Source organism: Anguilla rostrata, chromosome 2 (assembly GCF_018555375.3).
Source record: "Anguilla rostrata isolate EN2019 chromosome 2, ASM1855537v3, whole genome shotgun sequence".
Taxonomy (NCBI): domain Eukaryota; kingdom Metazoa; phylum Chordata; class Actinopteri; order Anguilliformes; family Anguillidae; genus Anguilla; species Anguilla rostrata.
The window spans coordinates 10715660-10729197 of NC_057934.1; the positions used below are offsets into that span (position 1 = coordinate 10715660).

Genomic DNA, 13538 nt, shown 5'->3' on the forward strand with positions numbered 1-13538 from the left:
CTCCTATTGATGGGTGATGCGAGAGCCTGTTGTGCATTGCCCATCCATGCATGAGAACAATGCCTTAACAGGATGAGCCACCCAGCAGCCCGTGGTGACCAGTTCTTGAAGTAAATAAAAAAATGGGTGGACTGCAGTGAAAGAAGTGGTCATTTGCAGCGTGCACTTCGGATGAGGTGTGCGCTTGTCTGCACTATCCCAAATTGACGGAAGATTGGACCAGCCCATTAATACAGTGAGGTCTTCCAAAAGTGGAGAACAAATAATGTTCTGGTGCTGTGTTACAGTTCTACCAGAGGCCATGAAACAGGACAGAGAACTGAATACAAAATTTACTGCCACTTTAGTGGAAAAATGGGAACGTTGTGTCTGACTACCTCACAGTTGCCCTGATGAAGGCTCTCAGCCAAGAGACGTTGGCTTTTAAAAAATTTTGGCTTTCAATTCTCCCAAAGAGTGGCTGAAATGAATATGTCTAATTACAAATCCGGAGAAAATAAACAATGGGGTACAAAGAGGTTAAAAGATGTAATTAATTACACATAAACACTTCAGAGAAATACATTTTCAAGGGCTGCTCTGGCTATCCAATCCCACCTGCCTCAGTGCCAGGCTTTTAGCTGAATTCATTAATGGCAGGACGACTCTGAGATGTGCAGCAGGGTCCGCATAAGCTCTTCTCACTTATTGTGTAAAGCAAAGGTGCAGCAAAGCTAAATACTGGTAGGCTGGAGGAAGCCGGCGTGTGCGGCAGGGTCAAGGTTAAGCTCGCGTGCTTTGAATACCTCCTCAGGACACAACTGTTAGCCAGGCTGGAGAAGGGAACGGCAATCGTTTGACAAACTAGCTTTTTCGGACCATGTCAAACAGCGAGGCTCGCTGTCGAAGGACTCTGCACTGCACAAGCTCCGGACCCCATTGATGTTTATGTTGCCTTTTGGCAGCCGCCGAGGGTACTCCTAAAATACTGTCCTGTCGGACAACGTGCGGTTTGTTTTGAGAAAGAGCATGTGCTGGCAAACAATAGCACTGTTCTTGTCTTTGCTTAGTCAGGTTATAAAGCTCCTGTAGGGTTTTTTTTTTTTTTTTTTTGGTGGAGGCGGGGAGAAGATGAATAAATTGTCGGCAGCGTGTAATGTTTCCTCATTCTGTACAGAGTCAGGTTGTTGGAGTGAGAGAGTTGAGGTAAAGTAATGTCTGCTGAATTGATCCCAACGTGGAATCTATCGATGGAGTGCATTCTGCAGATGAAGTAACATGATTGCATTTTTTTATATTGCGGTTGCACTCAGTTGAGAAGCTAAAACTTTTTCAGGTAGAAGGTGAGTGTTTTCAGCTCTGACTTATGCATATATTTGGATTGTGCGGTACTTTGGAGTGTGGTTTTTGGATGGTGATGTTTTGAACTCAGGCAAAAGCCTTCGCTATTAAATTTTAACACCAGATTTTAGTGCATTCCATTTAAGAAAATAGTTGATGAATTTTTAATGTTGCCATCTTGCGTCATTGTTGTTAAATTTCCAGTGTCTTTTTTTTGCTGCCTCATTTCACACGCACCGCTCAAAGGGTTCGTATACACAATCCTCCCTCATTCGCGACAAGCCTGATAACACAAACGCTGGTAATGCCGGTGTAATATCCAGGGAGTCGTCCGTCATCGTTTACTGAAAGAGCACAATGGCGAAAGGTCATTTGGGACCCTCTTTGGACTGTAGCAACCCCGCGCTCATTAGACAGCGACCTCGTCCCTTTCAGAAGGCATTTTCCCTGCAAACCTTCTCTCTGGGCCTTAAAAGGCCAGGAGCGAATATTTAGATGCCTGATTTCCTCTCTGTGGAGCGGCTCTGACTGCCGCTTTCATCTGCGGGTAACCCGACCTCGCAGCGTGGTGGTGGTGGGGGGGTAGGGGTGGGGGGTGGTGAGGGGGGGCGGTGGGGGGGGCTGGTTCGGGATCCAACGGCAGCGGACGTTAGTTATGCAGCGCGTCAGCTCCCGGCAGCGCAGAGCTCAGCGACTGCTGCCTGCCAGTTAGACCCCCGCGCGGACAAGTGTGCGTCGCCGGATGCCCCGGCTCCTCCGTCCTGTCGCCAAATGAAGCACTCTCAGAGGATGGACTACCGGCTCATCAGTGAGTGCGCACTTCTCTCTTACCTCTCTTCTCTCCCCCCCCCCGCGGGCTCTGCGCGTCCTTGAAACGTGTCGTTTATTTCTCTCACAAAGTAGATAGCGAAGCTTTCCCTTCTCCGTTCCTTCCCCTCGCTGGCGCGTTCTGTGAACTGATTTCCGCGGCTATTTCTCGTTAGCGGGATACTGGAGGTAAGGCACCTTGCGCTGAGGGACGGCAGCACAGCGGCAGCACAGCTTCACGTCGGTCTGAGTGCCGAAAGGAACCGAAACGAAGGCATCGCCTTTAGCTTTGTGGTTTTTGGTTCACTTTTACGTGGCTGGGAAGCTGGCAACTTCATTAGATGCGTCTGCGCTGCTTTTGAAAAAGATTCAGCAATTTTCTGAACTCGGATCCCAGTGCGTGTTTGGGGTGTGGAGTTGTGGGATTGTACAGTTACTCATCTGAACGTTAGTTGTAGTAAATGGTCTCTGTGACTGAGTGACAGTTGTGTTGTAAGCCCTGTACATGTATTTATATGCCTTGCACATGCAGAATTGTAATGAATCATAACCGTGCCTATTTCTGTTGGAGTAAAATGATACGAATGTCTTTTAATTTGGCTACCAAGAGGTCATCTGAAGCAAAGTGGGGTGAATGTTAGGAATCACAGTATGTGGCTTCTGTTGGTACTAGCCTTTCAGGAGGTAATTTTGCATTATTTAACATGTGTACACATATAAGTGCTAGTGCTAGTCCCTATATATCTGCCTGTCATCATGTAAACAGACAAGCACAAAAACACACACACATAAACACACACACACACACACACACACACACACACACACACACACACATGCTCAAGGTTATTTGCTAGGATAGAGAACTTACTCAAACAGTAGCACACATTGTAGCTGTCGAATGCTTTACAGTTTTATCTTTATGCTGATGTGCGAGAGCATCTCTCCTCGGCACTGTTACAAAGCCGAGCCCCTTCAGCCATTCGCTGCATGGCTGACCAAGGGGGCTGCGTGCCCTGTGTTTGTTTTGACGAAGGCTCTGACTAGACCGTAATGATTATTCCAATACAATGGCAGGTGCCCCCTTGCGAAGTGGCCTCTCCAGTGAGTCATCAGAACTGATGCTCCCCTCTATTCATCAGAATAACAATTTAATCTCCAAAATCTTTCAGTACCCCGCTGCCTGTCTGGTTTCGGGGCAGTGAGCTCTGTGAAAAGACCCTTTGAGACAGAGGAAGTGTGTCTGAGGACGCAATGTGACGCACCAGAGGAAGTGCGGTCAGGTAGGTTTGTTAACGGGGAAGCAGGATTTTCGGTGAAATTAGCAATGAAAATAAAGTCGAGTATCCCCTTTTGTTTCTGCTTCATGCATTTAGAGCAGGAAATAAATAAAGATCAGATGGAGACCTTTTTTAGAGCGTGTTATTTGCAGCATAATGAATTTTGAAATATTTTTTTCACCTAGGCGATTTGTTTTACATCAAAAGGTGGCACACAATACAGCGAGGAGCTTTTAGGCCATCTGTTACATTTTCATAAGCAAACTACAGCCGTTCATATTTTTATTGTTTGATATTGTCAAAAATCTGTTTAAACTGTGCTGAAGGCCCAGCGGCTGGACGGAACACTCTGGAACTGCGTGGATTGAGCAGGTGCATGGCAAGCAGCGCGTCGATTACGGTGACGGATTAGGTGCAGCTGATGCGGGCGTGCTGTGTCTCTCTTCTTCTAGCGCTTGAATTCATTGAATTAAGAGGCAGAGGTACTGATACTAGTGCTCAGAGCAATCTCCTTATTTGCTATTTATTCCAAAGATTTATGCCTTGTGCTGTTGGGGTGGGGGGTGGGGGGAGTCTGTCAGTAATCCTGGCGTCAGGTATTTCAGATTATTAAAGCCTCTTCCCTGGTCAGTTTCAGAATGGTAATTTGATAGAATTCTAGAAGCTTCTATCCCATTGTTGTCCCATTGTTGCAGAGGGACACCACGTTATTTTTCATTAGACAACATTTTGACATGGCTTTCAATTGAAATGTGAAACTGGCAGTCTGTTCTCTCCATTTTTATTTCTTTATAGTTAACAGTGCTCCTGGTGACCAATTTTGTATAGTTTTTTTCTCATGAGAGTAGGGCCGACATTAGGAGATGAACCTTATCATCCTTGGATAATGAATGCTAATTCTATCTGTGGGCCTTCCATAGGCAGTTAATGAAGGATTAGCTGAAATGAAGATTCTGGGTATTTCAAACTGTTGTCACCTCCACCTGGGAATTTCTGGACTGCATGTGCAGCCTGCATGTTTATCACAGTTCATTTCCCTATCTCTCTATCCCTACCCTATTCGTTGGTGGAAATAAAGATAGGTATTGCTTTATAGCAAGGCTTCATTATCTGTGTTTCAGTATAAGTGTTACTTAGTCCTTTGTTTCTGTGCAATGAGCCAGAAACTCTGGAGAGGTTAAGGTAATTTAGCTTGACCACATTTTTACCATGTTATTGATAATTTATCCAGACCTGTAAATTGCAATAAAGATAAATAAATAGAGACCTTTTTTCAGATATCAGTAAAACATTGCATATCACTGTTGCTATTGGCTTTTTGCTTGTATAATTTTAGTAGCCAATGTTTGTCAGGATATTTGACAAGTTATCAGCTAGAGTCTAGCATTTAGCCCTTTTTTCCTCTTAATGTGTTATTTCCTTCTCTGTGGAGCTATTTCACTGATTCCTGGCCTTCCCTTGTGTTTTTATTATTAGTCGCTCTGGATAAGAGCATATGCCAAATGCCAATAATGTAATGTAATATCAATAAATGAAGGTTATTTTTAACATTTTGTTTATTCAAATGAAAAAAATATACTTCAAAAACTTTTAAGCCTTCATTTTGAAAAAGTCTCAGGTGTATTATTGAACAGCCCAAGTTCTCCATGTGCAAGGCCTTTGTTCACTTGGTATATCATAGCTTATAGGGCAGTACTTCTTTGCTGCATTGAATGTCAGCACTTGTCCATCTGGATTCTCAGGGGAAGGTAAATAGCCTTGCTTAAGGGTACCACAGAAACCCACCTGGGATTTGCAGCACCAACCTGAAGATCCAAAGTCCAGTGCTCCTCACGCCACTCACTGCCCATAATTCAATTTTCAATTTCCGTTTCCTTAATTTATGACACTTGTGTTGTCTGAGTATTGCCCTTCTCAGCTACACAGCAGTTCACAGATTCTGTGTTGCCTCCAAATCCACACTTTCACACTACATTTCTCAGTAAACTAGTAGAGTATAGACAAAATTCTATATAGAGTGTAAAGACTTTATAAACACCATTCCTTTCTTGAACAGTATGCTAGCAACTGCAGCCTCCTTTCTTACATCCGCAGGGGAACTCGGAACTTCTGAATGGCAGGTTTGTTGACTGACGTCGTCCATATTAGCATCTATCTCACCATCCCAGCGTGGCTCCTGCACACACTGTTCTCCTCGTATGACCCGAGATGAGGAGCCCAGCAGTCGGGACACGAAAACACTGCTCGCGCACGCACGTCAGGACGTCAGATTTAAGCGTAGTCAGACCCGCTCCTGACTCCCCTGCTGCGTTTGGTTTGCGCTTGCAGTTAGCCGCAGATGCACGGGTTTTATGTCTTGAAAGCCTGGACTTGGATCAGACTCAAGTATTTTATTTTGGGTGACCACTGATATGACTTGAGAGCTACAGTACATGTGACATTAGTAGTTTTCATGGGAACATTTGAAGTGTGTGTGTGTATACACATACATGCATGTATACGTACATAGATAAGTGCATACATACGTACATTAGTACATACAAATTAGACACATCCTTAAATATTAGCGAGTATTCATGTTAGCCATGCATGTCATTAACATGTTGTACGCAACAGTCCTGCACATTTGTCACATGCTCTGCTGACATGCCCCTATGCTTGTCTGCCCACAGAACGCCAGCTGTGCGGCGCAGTGGCGGCGTCCAACGTCATGCCCGTCAGCGTGGCGGGCATCAGCAAGGAGCTGGCGGACCTGCAGCACCTGGTGCAGTTCCCCGAGGAGATCGCCAGCATCCTGACGGAGCAGGAGCAGCAGCTGTACCAGCGCGTCTTCCCCCTCGACTACCTCTGCTTCCTCACCCGCGACCTGGGCACGCCCGAGTGCCACAAGCGCCACCCGCACCTCAAGGCCTCCCTGTCCGCCCCCACCATGCCCACCCAGAGCAGCCGCCGCAACGGCGTGGAGGACCTGGTCACCCGCTTCAACGAGGTGAGGGAGGACGAGGTTCCGCGCGTAGCCCGATCCCACGCTCTTAAAAGCGTGTCCTGCGCGCTTCTCCTTTCTAAAAAAAAAAAGAGACACTTTTCCTGATCCACTTGTAACATAATGCCATTCGGTGAAGGCGTTGTATCCCTTGATTGGGCATGAATACGTGCGAGGTTAGCCTTGGCGTCATCCCCTGTGTGAATGGTTTTTGCAGTGGCGGGATATTTGCGGTCCAGCTTTGAGAACGCGAGCAGAACTTCTGCCCGGGCCGGTCGAAAGGTCACGGCATCGGCCAGTGCTAAACAGCCTCGTGCTATCAAGGCCGGCCTGCCTTTTAGAGTTGAAAGGGAGATGAAATGGACGTGTGCCAACATCACTTCATAGTGGTGAGTGAGAAATGGAAAAATAGTTTTTCATTAAGTTGATGAAAATGAACTCTCCTAGTTATTCCAGTGATTCTTTCATTGATTTTGTTTTTGACTGTCAATGGCTGTACAGAATAGTGCACATTTTTGACATAGTAGATCTTTAATTAGCAAGGAAACCTTTTATAGTTTTCCTCAGTACAAAGGTTTTGAAATTGAATTGCAGCACAGTTATGTTTTTGATTCCTTGGTGTAGCCTAACTGTTTCCACAAAATTTGTCTTTTTGGCTAAAACGTGTACTGCAGAAGCCCCTGTGTTGCTTTTGTTTGTGAGAATATTGAAATGTATTTTTAAAATGATATAAACAGTTTTGTCCATCAATGATGGAACAGAGCTGGAAGTATTTGTTATTTGTAATATATGCCGTAATTGGAGATGACATCATAGGTCTGTGACCGCCAGTAGACCAAATGATCGGGGACAGGTTGTTGTGAAAAGCCTTAAACTGCTCATGACATGAAGCTTATTTTAGTGCACACTTGCCTGCTTATCTATTATAGGATATTAATTGCAAGCAAATTGCATTGACATAATGAGAAATTACTGAATCTCAAACTTGTATTGGTTTCTTAGTTGTTTTTCTCCTCAGCCAATCACATATATAATACCACACGATCAGCCCATACTGTTGGGTAAATACAATTTGTGATCTCAAAGTAAATAAGAAATGTACACAAACATGCAACCACAAAACCACAAAAGCCATTGAACAACTCATATCGTTATGGTAATTTCACATAATAATATTATGGATAATTTTGCAAAGTGTTTTGGGAGGCAGCGCTGAACTTAATTAACCGAAACAAATTCCCCAGCCTCATGCTGTCAAAGTCAGCTCGGTCTGTTTTAATCGCTCTTTGATTTGCAAATGTTAAGCAGGCCGTTCATATAAATTTTGATCCAAGCACCATTTTGTTGTCAGATGTTGCGTTACATCATTGATCTTCGGGGATCATAATTTGATAGCGATTACATGGTTGCATCATTATTTATTACGAATGTCCCTTGGTGTTCAGTCCATCTTGTTCTCATTATCTTTGTCTCTGATTGGTAGCTTTCACTAGTCCATTTACCTCAGTCATTCACTCATCTGTAGCCCATCATACCCATATGGTAGAGATTGTAGAGAAAAGACAATGAGTGAGTTGAGTCAGAATCTTGCTGATGGAGACATGGCTGGAGAATTAATGTCACCTGTGGAACGAAAGTTCCATCATGAATTAATAACCGTACTCTGATTTATTTGGCTGGCATGGTTATTGACACGCTCTAGGTGGTTTTTAGCATCGAGTGCTGCACATTAAACTGTAATTATATGACGCCATGACATAAAGCTGTCTGTTTGATTGGATTACTGACCTTTGTTAAGAGGCATGGAGTGATATTCACAGTAATTAAAAATATTCACAGGCAGCCAAACGATTTTTTGCTATTATGGTTTTTTTTTGTATATGAGACACAAAAAATTTGGAGCTGACAATTTTTAATGTTTCATGAACGCTGATTTTCGTTTAGAGAGAAGCGGTAGCCATTTCTGAAATGCCATTTTGCATAAACTCAGACCCAGAGATGGACATCTCTGTGCCCACAACAGAAATTGACAGAAACCTGGACACCTGGAGTGTAACCATGGAGCTAGCCCATGTCACTCCATCACCAGTGATAGAAAGGTATCCGTAATAATAGGTGTGAATTGAAAAGTGCACTTCCAATGAAGACTGGAAAACACAGCTTTCAGCCAAAATTCATCATACAACAATTACGTCAGGAAGCTAACCATGTACTTTTAGAAGCCTTTTTTTAACAGTTTTTTTGAGGTATTGGACAGTTTCTTTCTCAGACACCGTACATAATACATTTTACACATGACAGGATTGTAATGACACAAACATTCCACATGGACAAACACATACAGCAGCAGTTTTGACTGCGGTGTCTGACTACATTATGTCATATGTTAATTAGTTTTTTTTTAAATTAGCCACGGTTACCCTTGCTCTTATCCAGAGCATCTTGACAGTAGATTCCACGTCTGTTTGGAATTTCTAGCCCATGAAATCAGACCAAAGGTGCAATAATCCTATAGGAATATAATTCCTCTGTCTGGCGGGCTCTGCTCTAGTATTTATGGTGCTTTTTTTTTAGAACTAATTACTCAAAAATTATGAGATAGTTCAAATGGGGGTGGGGGGAGCAGAGGATTTGATTCTGGGCACTTCTAGTGATTTAGTAGTGTTCATGCGGAACTGTACAGGTGCCTCTTTGCAACGTGAACACCACTGTCTCTACTCTTCTGCACTGTACTGACACTTTATGTGCTCGGTCACCCTTTGTGAGGGAACATCTATAAATAGTCCAGAATTTTTAGTTTCGTAACAAAAATACTTGGCGGTATGGTTTCTATTTCAATGTTGGGAAGCCCGTTCTTGTCTTAATTCCTTTAAAATCCGTTTAGTTGCGTGCCTCTCTTGCACTGTTTCACTCCATGAAAAGATCACAGGTGGCTGGCATGCACTCTCGGCACCAGGCGGTCTAAAGCAGGGTGTTTAAAAAAACCTCTCCCTGCTGGGACATTTTGTATGTAACCAGGATCAGGGCAAACATGGTGATGTCATACCTTCACCAGGTTAATGAAGCCCTGTGTTATCCATGTCAGACTGCAGACATGTCTCCTGCTCCTATTAATACCGCTGGCACCTAAATAAGCACAACAGTTTCTGGGACGTGGATTCAGGAGCTTCCATCCCCTTGCCAAGTATGTACGCTAATCCACGTTGGCTAATCCACGCTGGCTACTGCTGCATTTGAACACGGCGAGAAATGACAAAAAAGGGAATGGCGCAATGTACTGCAGTGCCTTTTTAGCTGGTGTTAAAAGTCGTGGAAAGCTGGTGATAATCCTGGGCACTGAAGCCCTGTTGGTATTCTGTCCGTCTCCGTTCAGACCCCAGGATGATGGATGTGGGCGAGCATTGTCTGATCACCCCTTGTCTGTTTGTGCTGACTCTTAGAATGTTGCACTGTGATAAATGCATCCCCTGATGACATGGTTGCTGCTGGCCATTTTCCCTGTTATTGCGTGGGGGGTTGAGGTGGGTGGTTGGGTGTGTGCGGTGCAGTGCAGGGCCAGTTGCATAAACCATCAAACCATTCAAGTGATGCCGCATCAAGGCTTTCTTTTTTTTTTTTCTTTTCTCTTTTTTTTGGACCACGAATAAAACGACGTCACCGATATTGTTTTCTCTGTGTTTCTGGTCTCTGATGTTCATCTCATGGAGGTTTTGGCCCTCTTGCATAACCTTGTAAACTGATATCTGGGAAGTTTGTTTCCCCCTTCCCAGCACAAGCCAGCTGACATGTCTCCGTGTATGTAATCCTAGTGCGGTGGGCTCGCCAGAAGAATGCCAGAGAGATGACACAAGTTGGACTGTCCTACTCACTCTTGGGAATCTGTGGAACTCTTTGCGTAATCTAATTGTTTCTGTATCGCATCTTAGCCGCTTTACAACAGCGGGCAAATATTCGTTCCTGCTCTTGGCCAATGTTTTGTGTTCAGTAATGTGACTTATTTATCATGTTAACACTGAACACATAAGCGAGGGGAAAGTATTCTGTTTTTCGCTTAACCAGGGAGAAATTGACAAGTTTTCATTTTCTAAAATATTTTATTTGTCCTTCCTAATTTTTCTCCCCAATTTTGCCCAGTGTGGCTCTTGAGTTATTGTTCTGTCACCCTTACCCCACATTAAGAGCACTACAGCTGAAGTAGATGCATACCTCTGGCACACTAATCCATGAGCTGCTAGTTTTCTTACGGCAGTTCCCACAGTACTACAGGAGAGCTAGCACCACTTGGAGTGGAGGTAACAGCCTGTTAGTGTATGGCATGTTGCTGACTGTTATCCATGCAGCAGCAACCTGTAGAACTCAAATTTAACCCATCGTGCTCCTGGTGGGCTATTCTGAGGCTCAGACCTGTGATATCTCAGCTTTAGGGTTTGTTCTGCACTGATGGAGAATGCATTACTGTCTGAAACACTCAGGAGCCCAATAAAACAATATTTTCATTACGGAATCCATGAGAGTGCTTGGGTCAGGAAAGGGCAGAGCATTCAAATATTGGCAGTGATGTGGTGTCCATTGCTAAGGGCTTACATAATGCTACCAGGTTGATTTTTAAATTATCTGCTTTAAATTACACGTAAGTGTTTTCATTTATGTTTAATTTGTTTTCATTGGAATTGCTTTGTTTTGTTGCTTCAGTAAAATCTCAATTTTCTCCAGCATTTTTATTCCAAGCAAGTGTCTCCCTTGCCAGAGTGGATACTTGATATGAGTACTACCCCCCCACCCCCCACCCACCCAGCACTCTTTTTCATAAAAAAAAAAAAAAATAATAATATTTTCGGTTCCGCATTGATTTGGTTAGGGGAAAAGACTTTTTATTTGGATGTGTTAAATGCAGTGGCTGCCATAAGTATGTTATCCCCCCAAGTCACTGTAGAACACTGAACTACTAACCTGTGATTTTCCTTAGCAGGAACAAAGGAGCTATTTAAACAGGATTATACACACAAATGGATGTAGCAATTCAATGAGAGCCTTATATTTCATGTATGTTGTGTGTGCATGTGTGTCTGTGTGTGTGTGTGTGTGCATGTGTGTGTGTGTATGTCGGTCAGTCTGTGTTCAGAAGACACAGGACAACAGAAAAGTAGTTTTGTGTCTGCTGTAACTCTGGGAAAATGGTCTTAAACTGGTATTTCATATATTTCAAAGGATCCAAATGTTCTGTAACTTGTTTTCCAAACCAGTGTTTTACTATCCCCTTATGCTCAGGATTTCAGGATATAAATCTTTCAAACCAGGGTTTATATTTTATTTACACAACCTTTTTTAAGGCGCCCTCTATAGGTATCCGCAGTCTATAAAATATATTTTTGGCTCTGTTCAGCTGTGTTCAAGTACACTTGAGTCCCAGGGCTGTGGGCTGACTCTTGGCTTGTGTGACCTCCAGGTGAGCTCCTGGGTAACCTGGCTGATCCTGACAGCTGGCTCCATGGAAGAAAAGCGTGAGGTCTTCTCCCACCTGGTCCATGTCGCCAAGTGCTGCTGGAACATGGGCAACTACAACGCCGTGATGGAATTCTTGGCCGGCCTCAGGTGGGGGATCAGGATGACCGTAACATTGTTATGGGCTTCTTGGTAAGCCTCGGGGAATCTGCGGAGGCTTTGATGGTATACTTGGCAGGATCAGGCAGTGCTCAGGGCAGCTTCAGTTTCCTTCGATGGAGTTCTTGGCACAGCTCAGATAGGAATCTGGTAAAGCTTAGGGAAATCTACGAGGTTCTGATGGAGTGCTTAAACGGGTCATGACCAGGTCGCGCGGGGGGGGGGGGGTGCTGAGGCGGTGTAATGAAGTTTTGCGCGGGCAACCTTAAAAGCAGCTCCCTCTCTACAGTGGAGTTTGGTAAAGTCCAGGATGACTGTGCTGCAACACAATGCCCTTTCAGTCATCGGCAGGGTCAGGTGAAGATCTGGGCAAGTTCAACTATGTAGAAAGCCAGAATAACAGTAACAACAACAATGACATCATCAACAACAACAACATTAACAATGTTGCATTTTCTTTATAAAGTGCTTTTCTGTACAGTATTTTTTGTGCCAGGGTAAGCAAGGTTCCAAGATGACTGTAACTCTGCTGTGGGGTTCTTAGCAGGGCTCAGAGAGCCTCTGTAGGAGGGCAGTGATGGAGTTCTTGGCAGGGCGACGCGGAGCTGGGGGCCCTGCATAGCTCCACTAAAAGGGAACAGTAGGCTCCGCAGCAGATCGCATTGCAGCGCTGCGCATTAACGCTGGCACTTTGATCTTCCGCGGCCGCTGGCAGGGGCACAGCGGTGTCTGAATGTTGTACTTTATTCAAGTCTGAATTATGGATCTGCGGCAATTACCGTGGAGGGCTGAAATGCAAGGAAGCCATTGCTGGCTTTTCCAGTGGTCCGGTCCACTTCTTTCTCTTTTTCTTTTTTTTTGTTCATTCACACAACTGCTTCAGAGTAAACATTAGCCATGGTAACCTGGGAGAGTTATTGTGTTTATCTAATTTGGCATGAAGTACGGTTGCGAGAGAGGAAATGGAAGCCGTCAGGAAGCGCTTTGCTTGTCTACTGCGTTCTGCTCAACTCTCTTGGCTGTATAAACTCTATCTATCCACTGGGATCATGATTCCGTTATTTTTTGTGTGCTGTTTAGAGATCTGTGGTGGCATGTACTGTAGGAGTCGGTGTCAGTCCATGGCAATAGAGAGTCTCACGTTGCCTGTGTGTTTGAGGGCGGGGTTCAGTGACTGGGTTGAACGCCTGTTTGGCCAGGTCCCGTAAGGTGCTGAAGATGTGGCAGTTCATGGACCAGTCGGACATCGAGACCATGCGCAACCTGAAGGACGCCATGGCGCAGCACGAGTCCTCGTCCGAGTACCGAAAGATGGTGAACCGCGCCCTCAACATCCCCGGCTGCAAGGTGGTGCCCTTCTGCGGCGTCTTCCTCAAGGAGCTCAGCGACGCTCTCGACGGCTCCGCCAGCCTGATCAGCCTCCGCCCCAAATTCGACGCCCAGGAGGACTCCATCGAGGTAAGGCCGGGGCCCGTTTCTTACGGCTCATGACATTTTCCTAGCCTAGAGGTTTCCAAACTGTAGGCAAGACGGTAGGCAAGACTAGC

General features: G+C 44.7%; 1 protein-coding gene across 7 annotated transcripts in view; it reads left to right on the plus strand.

The window, feature by feature from the left end:
* Nucleotides 1-13538, plus strand: part of plce1 (phospholipase C, epsilon 1) — an 82360-nt gene that overhangs the window by 41799 nt on the left and 27023 nt on the right. For all 7 annotated transcript variants that reach the window (XM_064319396.1, XM_064319386.1, XM_064319406.1 and 4 more), the window contains exons 5-7: nt 6080-6396; nt 11837-11982; nt 13191-13449. In XM_064319396.1, the coding sequence (XP_064175466.1) occupies nt 6080-6396; nt 11837-11982; nt 13191-13449 (722 nt within the window). The remainder of the gene's footprint in view (nt 1-6079; nt 6397-11836; nt 11983-13190; nt 13450-13538) is intronic.